The following is a 22513-nucleotide window of genomic DNA, read 5'->3' on the forward strand; positions in this document are numbered from 1 at the left end:
GTATCTATTGGCACAATTCTTAGTAAAAATAGACTAAAGTCAAAAAGGTTACTCAATTATTAAAAAGTCTAAAGTTCTGCAGTGTTCAGTCAGCGCTGCTGAAAGAACAAATTTTCCTCCGTTCATGTCTGAGGTGATCCTTCACACTGTCCAACCTGCCTTATTAGCCTGTGGTTTTTGAGGTGAATATCAACAGTTTCAACAATGAGTTAAAGCTTTGAGGCATTAACTTATCTTCTTAATTTCATTCCAAAGATTAGAGTTGAAGAACAAAGGGAGCTGGAGTGAGGTAAATAGAAAGAAATTGGGTGATGAAGGAGACTGACCTCCTTAGTCCACATTGGTCTTCCTTGACCATGTGATCAAGGTATGAATACTGACGTATTAAGGAAAGTTTGTGGGTGGGCCTTCTGGGTAAGTCTTATAAAACAGATGAACGCAGCTGGCATGGGACTTAGGGTTTTTCTCCTGTGACTCGGCCTACCCGTTTCAGAGACATAGACAACGTCTGCAGGAGCAGCAGCCGTCCTGGGAGCACGAGAACGGAGTCCACATGTAGAAATGGCAGAACAGAAAATAACCACCTAGGTCCTTGGGCATTTGCAGTCACCCTGGAGCCCAACTTCAAACACCTTGTTACTTAAAAAATGAAACTACTCTCAGTTTCAGCAGCTGGAGTAGAACTTGTTTTCTCCAGTTAGAGAAAGAGATGGGGTGATTTTCCCTACTATATTTAAAGAGTCGATTACAAAGCTTTCCAGAGTAAAAGCTTTGTTCTGGTCTGGGAATCCAAAATTGCTCTGTCTGTTGGTCTGGCCCAGTTGAGACATAAGAAAATCTTATTATACTTACTTAATAATAAAAGTCCCAACTTAAGGGATAAGACAACTGTGAAGAAAAAACAGTTAGAGCTGAGCATTGAGGGGACCACAGAGGCAAACACCTGCTGCTATGGGAAAGCCCTCAGGCCATAGCTTAATGTTCTGACAGCCATGGGTGTGTTTGTACTGAGGTGTGTGTGTGTGTGTGTGTGTGTGTGTGTGCGCTTGTGTAAAATATAACCATAAGATATGAAAATAGACATTGAGTAATTTGTTTTCTTATAACTGTATGAGTACCATAAACCTTTAATCAAGGTAAATAGTACAAGTACCTCCTTTTCATGGAAAGATCTTTCACTTCCACTTTGGATTGCTTCTCCAGACTTGGGGAGAGGGCACTGCTCCACTTCTGTGGGGTCCATGTGAGTATGATGACACAATGCAGACAAAGGGATTTATCATTTCAAGTTATTTTTACTTCTGTCTCCTCCATCCCATTCCCCTCTCTCATTTCAGTTCCCCACTCCTAGTGACCGTAAATTTGCTCATGTTTCTTTTTCCTTCTTCCCTTACCTCTAAAATCAGATCAAAGATCCATGTAATATTTGGACCTGGCTTGCCTGACATAGCCAGAGGGACTGTACCAAGGGTTTCTAAGTTAATGGAGAGAATAGAGCATCACTAACTTGTCTCAAACAGCATTTGGGTGAGCTATAACCTCACATTGCAACATTGCAGTAGTACCATAGCTTCCAGTATTAGTCATCCATTTGTAGCTTCCTGGCTGAAATTCTGAATCCTAGTTCTTCCAAATTGTAGAAGGAAAAGAGAAACAAACACAGAACCATGATTGAAACCAACACAAGAACCGCCTGGGGTGTTCCTTTTTAAAAATTATGTCTGAGTCCCAAATCTATATCAATAAATCAGAATAAATACTGAAGCTCAGGCTTTAATTATTATATATGTTTTAAAGGTAATTTTTATAAGCAAATAGGTTGAGAAACACTTAGAAGATAGAAAGGCAGGTATAGGAATTCTCAGGCCTGGATTAGAGTTATGGGTACAGATAATTACAGCTATTAGAGTGTTAGTCTGCTTACATTTTCTTTCTTTCTTTCTTTCTTTCTTTCTTTCTTTCTTTCTTTCTTTCTTTCTTTCTTTCTTTCGTTCTTTCTTTCTCTCTCTCTCTCTCTCTCTCTCTCTCTCTCTCTTTCTTTTTTCATTGATGTTAGAGAAAGAGAGGGAGAGGAAGAGAGAGAGAAACATCGATGAGATCGATTGGCCGCCTCCTGCATGCCCCCACTGGGGATCGGGCCCACAACCTGGGCATGTGCCCTGACCAGGAATGGAACTGGCAAGCTCTTGGTACATGGGTTGATGCTGAACCACTGAGCTACACTGGCTGGGCTAAGCCTGCTTACGTTTTCATAAATGTTTACTGACACTGTGTGCTTAAAAATGATTCAAGATATACCCATTGCTTCTAAGATAATCCAATCACTATGCATGATTTTCCAACCTCTTCATTCATCCATAGGTGATTTATGATCCAGCCATTCCACATTGTGTCTTGTTTTATCCACCTTCCCCACTAGACTGTTAGCTCCTGGAGAGTATGGGCTGTGGCTTTTCATGTCTCTAGACACAGATATAGACCATGCTAGACACAAATAAGGGACTCAGAAATAAGCCCAGAACTGTGTGGGCATGTGTGATTATCTCAGTTGGTCAGTAGCCAATCTGAAATGATGTTTATATAATATGTTTTCATGGATCATTGTCAACATAAGTGCATGAATAGACAGATAAATAGACTTACTCATTCAATATTTATTGTAAAACTCCCAAAAAGTAGACATTGTGCTAAGACCAGAGGACACATTCTGAAGAGGATGTTGGCTGCCTTCAGGGAACCCACATTTTAGTGTATGGTATTGATAAATACTGTAAATCATGCATGCAGGTGAGAAAAATATTCTTTGGTTCAGCATAAGAAATATTAAGTACTGACATTAGATTTTTCTCACTTATGCTTAATTATCATGGAACACGGTAGTACATATATTGTTAAACATGTCTTACTTGTAATTACAACACACATGTCTGTTAACATGTTCTTAGTGTTTTACTCCCATAGAACATGGCTGTTTGCCCACAAATTGATTCAACTACTTATTCCTGGAGATTCGTCCATAATTCATACAGAGTTTTATCCCTTATTTTTTTAAAAGGTTTTTCAGAGGAGCTCAATAAATAAGAAAGATAAGTTAAATGAAGTATCCAGAAACAAATATATCAAACTTGGTGATACATAATGCAGGTATAAAGAATACGGATTTGGGGAGATAGGTAATAGAGAGCAGGAATTATGTGGATATATATAGTAAATTTAACTGTAATCTAAAGGCACCCATGCACTATTGAAAAGGGAATATTAAAGAAAAAATAGTTTCCTCTTTCTGGCCAGTATGCTATAATCAGGGCTCACAATGACGATGACTCTGAGTTATAGGAAAAGGGAAGGGACAGTTAAAGGTAATACTAAAATATTAAAACAGATTTCGAGATGCAGCTAAATGTCAGAGTGTCTTTGGCAACAGAATAGCTACCCAGAGCCATACTGTGTTTAATAGATTGAGAAATGTGAACAGAATCCTCTGAGCAAAGAAAAAAAATGCCTTCTAATATTCCATGACTAGAAAAGTGTCTCTTTGAACACAGAATATGTTTTCCTTTTCCAAATTATGTCCAGCTGTTTCAGACTCACATCTCACTGAATCAAAGGTCTGGATTAACGGGGAAAGTGTAGGGCAAGAAGGACCCAGGGCTCCAGAAGCAGGAGAGGACAATCCAAAGACAAACGTGCTTCTCTGGCAAGGATCCGACCTCTCCCTGAGGGAGCTGACCTCCTGGAGCAGAGCAGCAGCTACCTCAAGTGCTTGCTGCACTTTCACAGATCAAAGTCATGAACCAAATACTGTGCAATGAACCACCCAAGCTGCCACTCTGGGCCCTCCCAGGACTGCTCTTGATTGAAATAAATTTCTTTAAAAAAAATAGCAATGCCCAATGCACATGTCGTTGTCACTGCTATTGACAGTGTGGCTCTAAAATTTGGGCTTGCTCAGGGTCTGACTTCTTTTGAAATATATACAAGAAAATAAGAGAGTGAACATACAGGACCTCACTTCATTTTGAGCAATATTTACTCTGTGGGAATCACAAAAGCAAATTAGAAAGAGATGAACGCTTTGGTTCGCCTGTGAGGCCTGCCTATCCTTCCCTTTGATTGGGTTGCTTTTCATTTTCTGAAGCATAACCTAAGGACTTGTAACCAACTTGCTGCTTCAGTTGAAATACGCTCTTGTCACTAGGAAATGTTTTTCCAATTCCCAAAGAGAACTTGCCAGACAGTAGTACAATTCTGAAGGAACACACACTTTGACATGTTGCAAGTTAAAAGAGATATGCTTTACCTTTTGTGTTAAAATAGAATTGAAGGAAAATATGACCAAGGGCTCAGGTGTAGCAGTGGGAAATACATTCTCTCTTTATCTTCTAGTCTCTCTCTCCTGTGAAATAGCAGAACCACCAATCCAGAAACATAGTAGTCATCTGTGATACTTTTCTCTCATTATTTAATATTCGACCACCAAAATCTATAGATTCTCTACTCTCCACATGACCCAAAATTTTCCCTCCACCTCTTCCTTACACTCTTGCTTTATTTAGTTTAGACCCTTCGCATGTTCTGCCAGGACACTTAAAAGAGGCATCAAACTAAGTCCTACCCTTCCATTGTATCATTCCCCATGGCGCTCTCCTGTTTGTAGAAGACATATTAAAAATTGGCTTTTATTGTAAGTGTTTACATTTATCCAAATGCATATTCCTAGACGAGGGCTTATTTCCTGATTTAGAATACCATATCCATAGGACTGTGTCCAGGGGCTATTGACCAATGTCCATATCCACATTTATATTCCCTTTCTCTGCCTTCTATAGCGAAGTACAGAATCTAAGCAGAGGCAATTCTATTTGCTGCAGATCTGACACAAAGAACTAACATGAATCAAATAAAGTAAACCTGATAGTCCTTGCTGTATTTGTGGACATTTTTATGACTTTCGCCTTTATGACCCGTGCTAGCATTTTTGAGTAACATAATTGACAAAGAGTAAAATGACAATTTTTCCAATTGGTAGTTTCTCAATTTACTGTTGGGCGCAAAAGCAACATATTCCTGGAATATCGGTTTTCATTGCTTCATCCTCTCTTAATTAATGAAAATCCCAGAGATGCACAGAGAACCCTCTTTGTATTCCAGCTGCAGGTATGTCCTTTACATTGGTCTTACCTTACTCTTCCTCGAAGAACAATAAATGCATCAGATCATAGCCACGGACACTCAAGAAAGCCAGTGCTGCAAATGGAAAAATTTCCTTCACCATTTGTTTGATCATAGTCTCCAAATTGAAAGCAGAACTCTCCTATGCTCTGTCAAATCAGTTGGAACTGGTTTGAAAGCCCAAATGGAAGTGTATATACACAACAAATCAAAGGCCGAATGAACTGCCTGAAAGTCTGACAGAGTGAAGAACAGTGTAATTTTTCATGTAAGTTGCTCAGGTTACCCCTGCATGCTACGTTACATCTGCTGTAGTGCTTTATATTATCCTCCCACTCTTACTTGGTGACTATAAAATGTTTTATGGCACCCTTAGTAGCAGTAAAGCTTATAGAAAAGGTACATCCCTGATTAGCATACGTACACATGCTTATAAATACACCCTATCATATTTTCACATAGTTAGAAACCTTAATTTTGCTTCGCTATATTAAAATTTTTGTGAAAGTTAAATTTTCTTAGTGTGAAAGCCCCATGAGATTTTATTTGTGTTGTTATATTTGCTTTATAATTTTAAAAAGTATTTCATGATGCTCGTACAAGTCAGTCAGAGACCCTGTCTATCCAGTAAGCTTGTATGAGTTTAAATCTTATATAGTACCCTAACTCTCAGATTTTGGGAATATTAATTTATAAGACTAGGTGGGCTATTGTTATATGTATTTTCTAAGTACAAGTTTGGGACTTTTTCTGTAACAACTCATTTTTGGAATAACAATAAGTAGATAAGCAAAGAAAATGCTCAAGGTCTTATTGTCCTAATTACTCACACTCCCCAAGAGTCTCCCTAGTTTGTCCATATAATTATTTGGGGGTCACATAATCAACTAGGCACAGTAGTCTTGATGTGACCTGATTAAAGAGGAATGGAATGATAATATTATTCTTTTGGTCTAATATTTTTTATGCAGCTGAGATTTACGATTGCATTATGTTTATTAGAAGCTGAATGGAATCTTTATTCATATATTTGAAACTCTTCTTTTAGAAATATTTTATATTCAAGTTGCTACTTTCTATATGTAGGAAAATTACTCTTTGTATCCAAATATAGGTATTTGTATTAGCCTCCATTTAATTTCCTATTCATACATTTTTTTTCATAAATTTTATAAACTAGCTAGGCATAGATATATAGCATCAGCTCTTGCATAAAACAGAGCTGAAATTAAGATTTTTTTTCTGCTTCTGGGTATGCCATTTAATTTTTTATGTGCTTTATTTTTAAATCAAGGATAATAGTGACTACTGGGGTAGTTATAATAATCAAATGAGATATAGTGTATAAAGGTGCCTAGTCGGCACATAATAGCTACTCCAAAATGGAGTAATTAAAATTATGACTATCATTGTTGCTGAATATTTTTGAAACCATGATTCTGTCACCTTAAATATTAGATAGCTCAAAAATTCATAACTGTGCTTTATTTTAATTCACATTCAAGTCATGATACAGATATTTAAAACATAGACAAGGTAGAAAACTTCCAGCAACAAAGATTTTATTCTAGGTTTAAATATATTCAGTAATACATAATTGGCACATAAATATTCAACCAGTTATGAACCAGTAAAATGTGGTAAGTATTTAACCCCATATTGCCTGCAAGGTGTCAAGAGGAACTTTGTCAAATACCCTGCTTAAATAACACACAAACGTGTGCAGAAATTACACACGTACAACAAACACGGGCATACCTTTACACATTTCAAGATAAAATCTCAAAACATTCTAGCAAGTTTATGGATCTATGATAACTCTTGGTAATTGCCAATTTTGCTTCTATTTAATCACAATATATTTGTTCAGCTAGTTCATTCAACATATTTCTTCTTTCTGTCATCTATTACAATTGTCTTTTTGAAAACTAAAAGAACATTTTCTCATCTGATTTCTGTTATGATGTCTTGAGTTAATCTGTAATCACATCTTCAATGTCTACTCTCTTGTAGGATTTAAATTCACTGAGGCCTGGAGATTTAAATTAACTCAAGGGAGCTTATCATCCTCCATTATTCTCTCCCAAACTATACTTAGGCTATTTCCACACCCTCGGTTATATTATAGTTAGTTCCATTGTTTTTATTTTCCTCATCTGTCAGCTTGTTGAAAGATGTCATAACAATTTTAGGGCACAGACATTTCTTACAATTGTGAACTACTTCATGATTATTTGTTCATGTCACTCCTTTATCATTAATAATACAGTTTATAATACTGTATATTAATGTTACGCCTGTATGCCTTATATGTACTTTTTGTAGTACCCACTATACCTTGAGCACAAACTATGATAAATGAAAATAATTAATCACAATGTATAGTGAAAAGATTGCTACATTATGAATCAGAGAGTTGGGCTTTGGTCCCTCTGTGATCATTGAAAAGTCGTATAACATCACTGGGACTCTTTTCCTCATCTGTAATATATTGAAGTTGGACTACATGCACTTTAAATAGCTCTCCAAACTCTAAATGCTTTGACTTGCGTTATAGCCTCTAAGCTCCACAAAGCAAGAAGCATGTGCATGCTGTTCATTGTTAGTTCCCTGTACTCAAAACAGAGAATATCATGTATTCATTCATTCAATCAAACGTTTTTCATTGTATGTAAGGTACTTAAACTAAAGAAATAAAAAATAAAATAAAAAACCCTTCTCTCATAGGTTTCCTGGTGAGAAGAAAAAATAAACTGTATAATATGTTAGAAGTGTATTAATCATAAATACAGTAGGGAAGGGTGATCAGAAGTGCCAGGTTCTGGTTTTCAATAGAGTAGTCAGTGTAGGCTTCTCTGTGAAGGCTACAACTGAGAACAAATTGGAAAGATGTAGGGATGAGCCACACAGACATATGGACAAAAAGTACTCCCAGGAGCTGGAAGAACCCGTGAAATTCTTGATGTTGTAATTTTCCAGTCAACTAAGAAAAGCTGTGATACATATACACAATGGAATACTATACTGTAAGAAATAAAGATCTCTTATCCTTTGAGACAACACAGAGGAACCTGGAGGGTATTATCCTAAGCAAAACAAGCCAATCAGAGAAAGACAAATATCACATGATCTCACTTATTTGTGGAATATAATGAACAAAACAAGCTGATGAACAAAACAGACCCAGAGACACAGAAATAAGGTACAGACATAAAAAGCTGTGGTACATATACACAATGGAGTACCACGCAGCGGTAAGAAAGAAAGATCTCTTATCCTTTGAGACTACATGGAGGGACCTGGAAAGTATCATCCTAAGTGAAACAAGCCAAACAGAGAAAGACAAATTTCATATGATCTCACTTATTTGTGGAATATAATGAACATAACAGTTTGAGGAATGGGGTAGTCCCAGAGACGCGGAAGCAGGGTACAGTCTGACAATCCCCTAAGGAGTGGGGAGGTGGGGGAGGGATGAACCACAGAACTTATACGCATGTATGCATGAACAGTGGACATGGACAACAATCTGGGGAAGGGGCAGAGGGGAGGGGGAGGGGGAATCAGTGGGGGAAAAAAGGAGAATCATCTGTAACAAAAATTAATCAATAATAAAAAAAATAATAAAATAAAAAATAAATAAATAAATAAATAAATAAAATAAAATAAAATAAAGAAATAGGGTACAGACTGACAAATCTCAGAAGAGGGGGACTGGGGTGGGGGAGGGAAGGGATAAACCAGAGAACTTATATACATGCATGCGTAACCATGGACATAGACAACAATGCTGGGGTGTGGGGAGGGGGAATTGGGAGGAGGGTGTCAATGAAGGAAAAGGAGAAACATCTGTAACAAATAAATATATATATATATATGGGGCCAGAGAAACTAGAGCTGGAGAAGAGGTAAGAAAAGTGGCAGGGGCCAGAGACAGGCCTTGTAGGTGATTGTGAAGAAGCCTGACTCTTTGTCTCTGTAGGATGAAGAACCTTTAGACAGTTTTAAACCAAGAGATGGCATGATCTGATTTATACTTAAAAGATAACACTGGATGATAAATTGAGATTAGCCTGCAAGGAGAACAAGAACAGGAGCAGGAATACATTTTTGAAAGTGGTAATGTTCTGGACATATTTTTAAAGTAGAGACAACAGGAGTTTTTGAGAAAAATACAAGTCAAGGATTAACACCATGGTTTTAGCCTGACCAACTAAAAGGATACAATTACCACTAATTGAGATATAGTGGAACAAGCTTTTAGGGGAATATCAGGAAATTGTAATATATTCAGTTAGAAATATCTGTTAGGCACCAATAATTGCTCAATAAATGTGTGTTGAGTAATTATACCTAACAAGTATAACATATATTGTTTTGTATATATAATAATTAATCTGAAAAATAAAGTTTTAAGAGCTAGCTTTCACAATCTTTCTTCATTCCAAAAGATTTTCCCCAGTATATAAATATTGCCTATCTTAGTGCAATGTGTGTGTGTGTGTGTGGGGGGGGGGGGCGGTATTATCACAGTTCAGGGGCATAGATAATTTGATATGTAGTAATCCATTAAATGTATGTTATAGCCCCCATATGTAGAGGTAAGGAACATTTCTAGTATATGTTTAATAGTGTAAATCAACATCCATCTGAGACAAATATCCAGAAGAATGCATAGTCTACATACTTTTTTTTTGTTTATAATTGCAGTGGGTAAAAATGCTATAAGTGAAAATTTTTAAGAAATTCTTTAGATCTTTGAAAACATTATAATACCGTACAATTACAAAAAGTGCAAAAGCGATTACAAATAGTAAAAAAATATTATTTTTGATTACTTTATTTGATTAGTATAATTTCTATGAACAGATGTTTTCCTAGACCTAGATCTTCAGTCACTGGACAATTAGAATCATGCCGTGTCTTCATAGCTTAAATTGTCTCAGTATTGCTTATGGAGGATTATACACAACATGTGTGTGTGTGTATTTAATTTATTACAGGCTTCAGTCTGGACCCATGACACCAGACTGCAGGTCCACTCCAGGGATAGACTGGCTCCTATACCCCAGGCTCAAGGCCGTCCCCAGCACCAGACCAGCCCCTGAGGCCCCAGGGTCCAGGCCTGTCTCAGGGAGCCTCAAGTTAGCAGAAGGAAGGAAATAAAAATCAGAGAAGAAATACATAAATGAAATAAGGACTAGAAAAACAGTGGTTAAAAAACTCACTGAAACTAGAACTTAAATATAGTAATCATTTCTCTATGCACATATTTATCAAATCATCACGTACACCTTAAATTATATAATTTTATAAATTATAAAAGGAATAAAATATAATCAAGTGGAATTAACATCTGCCATTACTATGTATTTGTACACAGCTTTGTGCACCCATCACCTTTAAAATTGAGAGACAGATCAATGTGGGGTCAGCTTAATCAAAGTGATTTTTTAGAACTGCAGACCTCAGGACAAGACTAAACCAAAGCTACTCCTCAAAAAGTTATCCTAGTGCAAGACTCAAGTAGTTATACTTACTTCTTTTCATGACATAATATTCTGTTTTTGTTTTTTTCTGCTATTCTCTTCTTAATAAAACTCTAAGATTTGGGGTGGGGGTGCTACATGCCCCTAGCGGAAACCGAACCCAGGACTCTCTGGTCCGCAGGCCAATGCTCCAACTACAGAGCCAAACCGGCCAGGGCAAAACCTCTAAGAATTTTTCCGGCAATATCTTCATAACTTAGAAGTAATGCTTCTTGAATAGCAATCAGAATGGAATGGTAAAGTATTACCGAAATTAAAATATAAGTAAAGAAGAAAATAATTTATGCTGAGCTTTGAAGACACAGTAATAAGTCTAGGGGCAAAATACCTTTGTATTGACTGGGCAGGTAACTGTAGAATGAAAAAAGTGTCTTATTTTTAGTTTTGATAATTAACTACTTTAGAAGACTAGCGATCCTCTTTTTAAAGCAGTCTAATTAAATTCTTCACTTAAGGCTCTGGATGGATAGTTCAATTGGTTAGAGCACTGTCCCTATACTCTAAGGTTGTAGATTAAATTCCTGGTCAGGGAACATATAAAACCCAATGAATGTATATATAAATAAGTGGAACAACAAATTGATATTTCTCTCTCTCTCTCTCTCTCTCCCTTCCTCCCTCTCTATAATATCAAGCAATCAATAAAAATTATAAAATTATTCACTTAAGCCATCTAGACTAGGAAACTGTTTAAGTATTGTATCTTAAAATCAAGGGTTGTTTTAAATGTGATCTTTAATTAATTTAACCACCTTTGATTATTTTAATATCTTCTTTGAAAATTTCTATTTAACTTTATTTTTAAAATATTTTTATTAATTTATATTTTTTACAGATTTGTTTTTTAACCCCATTGACACCTTCCTTCCCATCTCCCCCACCTCATACCCGGCTTTGTTGTCCATGTCCATCGATTATGCGTACATGCATATAAGTTCTGTACCCCCACCAACCCCTCTTCTGAGGATTATCAGTCTGTACCCTACTTCCACGTCTCTGGGTCTACCCAATTCCCCAGACTGTTATGTTCATTATATTCCACAAATAAGTGAGATCATGTGATATTTGTCTTTCTCTGCTTGGATTGTTTTGCTTAGGAAAATACTTTCCAGGTCCTCCATGTCCTCTCAAAGAATAAGAGATTGTTCTTTCTTACAGCTGCATAGTACTCCATTGTGTATATGTACCACTGCTTTTTTATCCATTCGTCTACTGATGGACACTTGGGCTGTTTCCAGATCTTAGCTACTGTAAATAGTGATGCTATAAAAAAGGGGGTACATATATTCTTTCTGATTGGTGTTTCAGGCATCTTAGGGTATATTCCTAGAAGTGGGATCACTGGATCAAATGGAAGTTCAATTTTTAATTTTTTGAGGTAACACCATATTGTTTTCCATAGTGGCTGCACCTGTCTGCATTCCCACCAGCAGTGTACTAGAGTCTGCTTTTCTCCACACCCTCGCCAACACTTGTTGTTTGATGATTTGTTGATGGCAGCCATTCTGACAGGTGTGAGGTGATACCTCATTGTTGTTTTAATATGCATCTCTCTGATGATTAGTGATGTTGAGCATTTATTCATATGTCTCTTAGCCATTTGTATGTCCTGTTTGGAGAAGTGTCTATTTAGTTTCTCTGCCTATTTTTAATTGGGTGTTTTGTCTTCCTTTTGTTGAGTTGTATGAGCACTCTATATATATTGGAAATTAACCCCTTATCTGATATATCATTGACAATGAGTCTCTCCCACACAGTGGGTTGCCTTTCCATTTTGAGGATTGAATCTTTTGCTTTGCAGAAGCTTTTGAGTTTGATGTAGTCCCATGTGTTCATTTTCTCTTGTTTCTGTTGCCTTAGGTGATGTATCAGTGAAAATTCTGCTGCGAATGATGTCTAAAATTTTGTTGCCTACAGTTTCTATAAGGATTTTTGTGGATTCATGAGTCACATTTAAGTCTTTTATCCATTTTGAGTTTATTCTTGTGTATGGTGTAAGTTGATGGTCTAGTTTCATTTCTTTACATGTAGCTGTCCAATTTTCTCAACACCATTTATTAAAGAGGGTGTCTTTACTCCACTGTATGCTCTTGCCACCTTTGTCAAATATTAATTGAGCATATTGTCTAGGGTTCATTTCTGGGTTCTCTATCCTGTTCCACTGATCTATTTGCCTGTTCTTGTGCCAGTACTAGGCTGTTTTGATTATAGTAGCTTTGTAGTATAACCTGAAATCTGGTAATGTGATCCTTCCAACTTTGTTCTTCTTTTTAAAGATTGCTGTGGCTATTTGAGGTCTTTTTGTTTGTTTGTTTCATATGAACTCTTGAAGTGTTTGTTCTAGTTCTGTGAAGTATGTCATTGGTATTTTGATGGGGATTGCATTGAATCTATTGATTGCTTTGGGTAGTATGGACATTTTACTGATGTTAATTCTTCCAATCCATGAACAAGGTATGTGCTTCCACTTTTTTATATCTTCCTCTATTTCTATTTTTAATGTCCTGTAGTTTTTTGCGAACAGGTTCTTTATTCCTTTGGTTAAGTTTATTCCTAGGTATCTTCATTTTTTTTGCTGCAATGGTAAATCGGATTGCTTTTTAGTTTCTCTTTTTGTGAGTTCATCATTGGTGTATAAGAATACCATCGGTTTCTTGACATTAATTTTGTAACCTGCTACTTTGCCAAATTCATTTATTAAGTCTAGTAAGTTTTTGATGGAGTCTTTGGGGTTTTCTGTGTATAGTGTCATGTCATCTGCTAATAATAACAGTTTTACTTCCTCCTTTCCGATTTGGAAGCCTTTTATTTTTCATTCCGGTCTGATTTCTGTGGCTAAGACTTCCAGTACTATGTTAAATAAGAGTGGTGAAAGTAGACATCTTTGTGTAGTTTCCGTTTGTAAGGGAAATCCTTTTAGTTTTTGCCCATTGAGTAAGATGCTGGCTGTGAGTCTTTCATAAATGGCCTTTATTGTGTCAAGATATGATCCCTCTGTTCCCAGATTGCAGAGCGTTTTTATCAGAAATGGGTGCTGGATTTTGTCAAATGTTTTTTCAGCATCTGTTGATATGATCATGTGGTTTTTATCTTTCATTTTGTTTATGTGGTGTATCACATTAATTGATTTGCGAATATTGTACCAGCCTTGCATCCCTGGGATGAATTCCACTTGGTCAAGGTGAATAATATTTTTGATGTATTGCTGGATCCGATTTGCTAGTATTTTGTTCAGGATTTTGGCATCTATCTTCATCAGGGATATTGGCCTGTAGTTTTCTTTCTTTTTAGTGTTTTTTTCTGGTTTTGGAATTAGAATTATGCTGGCCTCATAAAACCCATTTGGAAGTCTTCTTCTTGACTTTTTTGAAATAGTTTGAGGAGAATGAGTGTTAGTTCTTCTTTGAATGTTCGGTAAAACTCCCCCATGAAGTCATACGGGCCTGGGCTTTTGTTTGATGGGAGAGTTTTGATTACCTCTTCATTTTCCTTAGTTGTTATTGGTCTGTTTAAGTTTTCTATCTCTTCCTGATTCAGTTTTGGGAGACTATGTGTTTCTAGAAATTTGTATATTTTGCTCAGATTGTTAAATTTGTTGCCATATAATTGTTCATAGTATTTGTTAACGATTCTTTGTATTTCTGTGGTGTCAATTATTATTTCTCCTCTTTCATTTCTGATTTTGAGTATTTGAGTTCTCTCTTTGTTTCTTGGTGAGTCTTGCTAAGGGTCCATCTATCTTGTTTATCTTTTTGAAAAACCAGCTGTTTGTTTCATTGATCCTTTGAATTGATTTTTTGGTCACTATGTCATTTGGTTCTGCTCTGATCTTTACTATTTCCTTCCTTCTACTTGCTCTGGGGTTTTCTTTTTGTTTGCTTTCTACATCTTTAAGTTGTGAGGTTAGAAAGTTTATTCGAAACTTTTCTTGTTTCTTGAGGTAGGCCTATAGTGCTATGAACTTCCTTCTCAGAAATGCTTTAGTTGCATCTCTTAAATTTTGTGTTGTTGTGTATTCATTTTCATTGGTTTCCAGGAAATTTTTAATTTTTTTTCCTTCATCTTCTCAGTAAGCCATTCATTGTTTAATAACATGCTATTTAGCCTCCATGTTTTCGAATGTCTTTGCATGTTCTGCAATTGATTTTTAGTTTCATGCCATTGTGATCTGAGAAGATGCTTGATATGATTTCAATCTTCGTGAACTTGTAGAGACTTAGTTTGTGCCCTAACATGTGGTCTATCTTTGAGAATGTCCCACGTTTACTTGAGAAGAATGTGAATTCTGTAATTTTGGGGTGTAATTCTCTGTAGATGCCTATTAAATCCGTTTGGTCTAGTGCTTCATTTAGAGTCTCTGTTTCCTTACTAATTTTTTGTGTAGAGGATCTATCCAGTGATGTCAGTGGGGTGTTGAAGTCCCCTGCTATGATTGTATTGCGGTCAATTTCTCCTTTGAAGTGCTACAGAAGATTTTTAATATATGTTGGTGCTCCTATATTGGGAGCATATATGTTTATCAAGGTTATATCTTGCTGTTGGATAGATCTTTTTAATATTATGTAGTGGCCTTCTTTGTCTCTAGTTATGGCCTTCATTTTAAAATCTATTTTATCAGATATGAGTATTGCTACCCCAGCTTTTTTTCCTTTTTGTTTTTTTGGAAGATTTTTTTCCATCCCTTCACTTTCAACCTGTGAGTCTTTTGTTGTGAGGTGGGTCTCTTGTAAACAACATACGTATAAGTCATGCTTGCTTATCTAATCAGCTATTCTGTGTCTTTTTATCAGAGCATTCAATCCATTTACATTTAAGGTGATTATTGATATGTACTTATTTATTGCCATTTTTGTTTAGTGTGATTATATTTTTCTTCCTATTTCTTCTACTAATTACAGCAGTCCTTTTAACATTTCTTGCAGTGCTGGTTTGGTGCTAATATTTTCCCTTAGCCTTTTTTTGTCTGGGAAGCTCTTTATTTGACCTTCCATTTTGAATGATAGCCTTGCTGGGTAGAGTAGTCTAGGATTCAGATCCTTGTCTTTCATGACCTTGATTACCTCATGCCATTCCCTTCTGGCCCATAGTGTTTCTGTTGAGAAGTCAGATGAGAGCCTTATGAGGGTTTCTTTGTAGGTAACCTGTTGCTTATCTCTTGCCACTTTTAGGATTCTCTCTTTGTCTTTAATTTTTGGCAGTTTGATTATTATGTGTCTTGATGTGGGCCTGTTTGGGTTCTTCTTACTGGGGGCTCTCTGTGCTTCTTGAACTTGAATGCCTTCTTCCTTCACCAAATTAGGGAAGCCTTCTGTCACTATTTCTTCAAATATATTCTCTAACCCTTGCTCATTTTCTTCTTCTTCAGGGAGTCCTATGATGCAAATATTATTGTATTTCCTGTTGTCCCACAGTTCTTTTAACTGTCTTTCTGTTTTTTAATTGTTTTTTTAGTTTTCTGATTGGTTGATTTTTTTCTACCGTTTTCTATTTCACTGATCTGGTCCTCAGCTTCCTCTACGCTGCTGTTTAGACCATCCAATGTGTTCTTTATTTCAGCTGTGTCATTCATTTCTTCTTGGTGGTTTCTAATTTCCAATTGTTTGATTTTCAATATTTCTATGTCTTAACTCATGGTGTTGATGTCCTTACTCATGCTGTTGAGCTTCCTCCAGATCATGGCTCTGAATTCTAGCTCTGTTAACTTGCTTAACTGCATTTCATTTATTTCATCTTTGGTAGAGGTCTCTTGTTCTTTTATTTGGGATTTGTTTCTTTGTTTTGCCATTTTGGTTATCTCAGTGGGTTTTGGAGCCTGCCAAATTTTTCCTGTGGATGTTGGTGTTCTGCTGTTTTTTGCTCCCCCTACTGGGTTTGGATGAGCAAGGGAGGATCCATGTTAAATACCACTGTCATGTCTTACTTTCCTGGGTAGAGTGGCAAGCCCCAGAATGGATCAATTTTTCTCTAGCTTTTTGCCTGGAGGCTATTAGTAGTGGTTACTTGAAGAGCCTTGGTTTCTCAGTTGAATGAAAAACTCCCTCAGGTGTTCAGACTAAGGGGATTTCCGGAGGGTAGGGTGGATGCTGGTTGTTAATGAGCCTCAACTTGCATTTCAATGGGCCACAGTGTGGGGTTGAATCTTCGAGGGAGGGGCTGCAGCCTCTCCCCAGAGCCCTGGGAAGGAGTAAGATGATTGTTGTCCTGTGTGGTTGCAACTCAGCAAAAGGTCTGAGCACCCTCCAAATTCAAAGCATCCCCACACAGTGTTCCAGTCTAATCCACCCTCCCTCTGCCAGAGCCAACAGAGAGTGGCTGTGGCTATTTTAACATCTGTCCGAGCTCTGTGCTGTGGAGCCACTTGAGAGTGTAACCCGAGGGTGCTGCTCACAGCTAAGGCCACTGCCGACCATGGGCTCCCAGCCCCCCTCTTGTGTCTCTGCAATCCTACCAGCATTGAGTCAGTGTCCCTGGTTACATGGTCCTCACAAGCTGCTTTTCTGTTGCTTTTTCCCGACGATTTGTCTTAATGTTATTTGTAATTCCAGTTTGGTCCTGGGAGATGGTCTCTATAACTTCCATTCACTCCGCCACCATTTTGGAATCCTCTGCAAATTTCTATTTTAAATGGCCATACACATAATAAAATGAGCATAGGTTTCCACTGTACCTAAATATCTAAAATTGTATATTGATATTATTCTAGCATAAGTATCCTCACCCAATTAGCTTGGGTCAGTAGGGTTCAATTCAAGAAGGGCTCTTGAAGTCTGTAAATTATAGACATTATTTACTTCTCTCCAGGTAATGTGTACATTCTTCTCTCTGTACCATGGTGTCCACTATACACTTCAGCCATTCAGAGAGCCCTATAAAGTATCTCATGTGAGTCAACATTCCTTTCATTTGGCTCACCTTCCCTGGATTCCAAATTAAAATATACCTATCCTGTATACTTATAAATTCATTCAGTGTGCTTCAGGATTTTAATAGAATAGTAGGTATGCCTTCTCAAGCAACACATTATTAGCATCAGAATCACTTGGAAGTTTGTTAGAAATGCAGTCTCAGGTTTTACCCCAGACCTCTGAATTGGATTTTGCCATTTGTGACAACATGCATTGACCTAGAGAGTATTATGAGTGAAATAAGTCAGACAGAAAAGGACAAATACCATACAATTTCATTTATATGTGGAATCTAAAGAACAGTATAACCAAACAAGCAAAATGAAACAAACAAATCCATAGATACAGAGAACAAACTGATGGTTGACAATGGTGGGGGTGGGAGTTGGGCAGAAAAAGGGAAGAAGATTAAGTACAAACTTCCTGTTATAAAATAAATCATGGGGATGTAATGTACAGCATGGAGAACAGAATTAATGGTTGCTAGACTTATTGTGGTGTTCACTTTGTAAGGTACATAAATGTTGAAGCACTATTCCATATACTTGAAACTAATATAATATTGTATGTCAACTTTTTTAAAGATAATTTTTAATTAATAAAAATAAATAAATCAGCCCTGGCCGGTTTGGCTCAGCGGTTAGAGCATCAGCCTGCGGTCCAGAGAGACCTAGGTTCAGTTCTCGCTAAGGGCGCATACCTCGGTTGTAGTTTGTCCCCAGCCCTGGTTGGTCGTGTGGGTGGCGGCCACTCGATGTGTCCCTTGCACATCGATGTTTCTCTCTGTCTCTCCCACTCTCTCCTTCTCTCTCTCTCCCACTCTATCTGAACAAAATATGGAAAAAAATGTCCTCGGTTAAGGATAAAAAATAATAATAAATAAATAAATAAATCTAAAAATTTTACCCTAACAAAGATTTCATTACCTTTTAGATTTCTTCTCTGAGCAATGTGTCATTCCAGATATTTGGGGAATATGACTTTTTCCTACTGGTTTCTAAATTAATATTGCTATAGTCAAATAATATACTTTGTATTATTTTGATCTTTTGACATTTATTGAGTTCTGTCTTGTGACACAGAATTTTGTTTATCTTTTTTTTTTTTATCCTCACCCGAGGATATTTTTCCATTTTTTGTACAGATAGAATGGGAGGGAGAGAGAGGAAGGGAGAGAGAGTGAGAAACATCGACATGAAGGGACACATCGAGTGGCTGCCACCCACACGACCAACCAGGGCCGGGGACAAACTGCAACCGAAGTACGTGCCCTTAGCGGGAACCGAACCCGGGTCTCTCCGGATCACAGGCCGACGTTCTAACCGCTGAGCCAAACTGGCCAGGGCAGAATTTTGTTTATCTTGATGCATGTTACATATGTGAAAATATTGCATTATTTGCAGTGCTGGATGTGTTGTTCTATTAATGGCAAAAAAGTTTGATTTTTATATAGTGTTGTTCAAACATTCTAAATCACTTCCGATTTTTATGAGTCCTATCAATTACTGACAAGGTTTCCAAAGTTTCCTATAGACTTGTCTATTTTTTAAATTTTTGTCATGTTTGCTTTTTTGTTTTGAAATTCTGTTTTTATGCATTCAGATTTATACTTGGTAATATTTTTGTTCATAAAGTATGGCATACATTGTCTGAGATTAATGTATCCACATATGCTCTCTATGCTTAGTGTTCTCAAGGTACACCTTTCTCCATCCTTCATTTTTAAAGCAGTCTGTGTTGTCTTATTTAATATTCCTGGTAACAGAATATAGGCAGGTCTTGCTTTTTTATTCAGACTTATAATCAAGACCTTTTAATTGGGATGTTTATTCCCTTTCTACTTATTGCAAGTATTGACATTTATTCCAAATACTGATATACTTTTTGTTCCTTTTTTAATCTGCCTTTTATTTTGATGAATAATAATGTTTTAGTATTTGATTTGTATTTCCTCTGCTGAGTTTTGAGATATGCCTCTTTATATTATTTTTTATTTTATGTCCCTAGGGATTACCATATGTATGTTTAATTTGTCACAGTCTCCATTCAAACAATATAGAAAATTTATGAGTATAATACATAATCAATACATAGGCATAGGAGAGACTCATTAAGATATTTTTATTTTTATTTTATTGAATTTAGTGTGGCGACATTGGTTAATAAAATTATATAGATTCAGGTGTACAATTCTATAACACATCATTTGTGTATTGTATTGTGTGTTCAGCACCTCAAGTCAAGTCTCCTTCAATCACCATTTATTCCCTTTTTACCCTCTTCTACCTCCTCCCATCCCCCTGTTCCTCTGGTAATCACCATTCAGGTTTTCCTTTAAATAGTATTTCTGAAACATGGTTACATGTTGGAAGCCCTTGAAAAGATTAGAAACCTACCGATGGCTAGGCCTCTCCAAAATCCAATTAAATCAGAATGGGTAGAGGTGAGTGAGCCTCAGTGTTTTCTAAATCTACTCACATGATTTTACTGTGCTCTCAGTATTGACCAAAACGTTGTTTTTATTACATCTGTTGAGGTGACATTGGTTTATAAAGTTTTATAGATTTCAAGTGTACGATTCTATGATACATCATCTGTATATTGCATTGTGTGCCCACCACCTTAAATTGCCTTCTGTCACCACACACTCGACTCCCTCTACCCTCACTACCTCCCACCCATAAATCAGACAGAAAAAGGCAAGAACCTCAAGATTTCACTCACTTGTGGACATAAAACTGAAAGCAACAAATGAACAAAGACACAAACAGGCCACACTTTAAAATACATTTTTGACAGAATTTTCAAAAGGTTAAAACCAAGTAGGCTTTAAATTTAATTACGTATGTTTACTACAAAGTTAATAAAATGTCATATTTTGATGAGAATATAGAATGAAATGTGTTTCTCTTGAAATACAACTGGCAATTAGAGCTGATTATTAAAAACAGTGGTACACGAAAAGATAGACTAAGATGTTTATTTCTTTTATTCTATTTTTCTATACATTTATTTATTAATTAATATTTCTTCCTTTTTTTAAATTAAATATATTGGGTTTGACATTTGTTTAATAAGGTTATATAGGTTTCCGATTATTTCTAATCTAAATAGATATCCTTTTTTAAATGAGGTGGTTTTTAAGTTAGTAACCTTAATATTTTAATAAGGGATAATATTCTGTTAATAAAAAGGTATAATTAAATGGAAAATGTACTAATCTCTCTACCTCCTAATTAAATTTATTTGTATGGATCATGAAGCTCAAGTAAAATGGGTACCTTAATTATAGACTGATATTGAATGAATGTGTGCCCGTTAATGGGAAATATAGTCAGATGAATTTTAGCTCACTGTAAAATGGGGGAAACATTTTAAAGATATGCCCTCACAACATCTAATAAAAATATCCAGCATCTCTTCCTAACATTGTGCCTGTAGCAAACAAAATAATCAATGGTTATTTTAAGTAAATAAGTGAGCACTGTAGGAGAAAACAGTCCCCACCACTACAGAGTATTTAAGCAGAAACTAGATGACCATCTTCCAGAGACACTGCTGAAAATATTCCGAAGGGAATAGAAAATTGGGGAAGATGACATACATTCCCTTTGACGTCTAGAATTATTTTGATCCTACACCTTCAATATAGTGACATTTGCACCTCTCGATACCTTGTTGATCATTCACCTGCTGTGAGAGAGTGATGCAGTCTTAATAGAGTAACTTTCTGACCCAGTTCTCTCATATTTGAAGGGCTCTTATTAATTTTTTCCTAGGGTAGGCAGAAGTGTGTGCAGACCTGCAGACTTGGAAAATTGAATTGGTGACACTCGAAAGGAAGTGAAGTAGGCTTCACTGAGAAAATTCAATAAACAAAGGGGTAACCAAATGAGAATACTGTCCCGAAGAAGCCGGAGACATTGTGATTTTAGTTCCTGAAACAACATCTCATTCTATTTTTTGTTTAATCATACCCTCCTGCCCTGTCTTTGAAGCTGTGTGAGCTGAAGTCATTTATGCCCATTGCCTCAAGACTAACTTTATTAGACTTCTGTCAACCCAGTAAACAGGAGGCCAGTCTAAATGTGGCATTACTCTAACAATGTGTCATCATGCTGGCAGCTTGACTTATTACTTTATCCTTTGTATTGCATTTTTTCACACTTTACTGTACAAATAATAACACAACAACATTCCAGACAATTTTTACTACATTTTATGACTGCATATTTGTTTTCACAGAATTGAAGTGACAATGTTTATTTTTTGTTTATAAAAAAGCATTTCTTTCCCTTTGTCCAAAACTAAAAAAAAAAATGTGTAGATAATAAAGTTTTCTGTCCTGCCATTCCCCTTCCTTCTTTTCATCTACCACTTCTACTCCCTCTCTCAAGTTACCTTTACTCCTTTATGTTCTAAGGTTACATCTTCTACTCATAATAAATATGATGATACTTCGCCTTCAAGAGCTTGACACACAGAATTTGCTTTATATCACAAGGTTTAGGTAGAAGCATTTAGCTATATAGTCAACATTTATTGAGTTCCCACTATATGTAAGGTATTGGGATAGATGTGAAAGCTACAAAATTGTTTCCACACAAATCATGCATTAAGTTACTTCAGTTACTTCAGATAGTAACATTAAGTTACAACCTTGGGGCAGTAAGATAAATATAGCAATACATGGTGAATTGTTACAGAAAGCAGAAAGAAAGAGAATAGAGAATGGATTAAATTAATTTGGGGTATCTAAGGGAACACATCTGCTATACTTCTCTCCATTAAGAATTGCATGAGACATCAAAATGAAGAAAGAAAGATAATGTTTGAAAGTTTGGTTATTTGCTACTGAGAGTTTTGCAAAAGTACCTAGTCTAGCTA

At 36.3% G+C, this 22513-nt stretch overlaps 1 protein-coding gene across 1 annotated transcript in view; it reads left to right on the plus strand.

The window, feature by feature from the left end:
• The first annotated feature begins 3313 nt into the window (after positions 1-3313).
• The window catches only part of LOC118631145 (cofilin-1-like), an 87663-nt gene continuing 68463 nt past the window's right edge, over positions 3314-22513 (plus strand). Inside the window, exons 1-2 of the mRNA XM_036263461.1 lie at positions 3314-3359; positions 5030-5157. Coding sequence (XP_036119354.1) covers positions 3314-3359; positions 5030-5157 — 174 coding nt within the window. The remainder of the gene's footprint in view (positions 3360-5029; positions 5158-22513) is intronic.

Source organism: Molossus molossus, unplaced genomic scaffold (genome assembly GCF_014108415.1).
Source record: "Molossus molossus isolate mMolMol1 unplaced genomic scaffold, mMolMol1.p scaffold_m16_p_15, whole genome shotgun sequence".
Taxonomy (NCBI): Eukaryota; Metazoa; Chordata; class Mammalia; order Chiroptera; family Molossidae; genus Molossus; species Molossus molossus.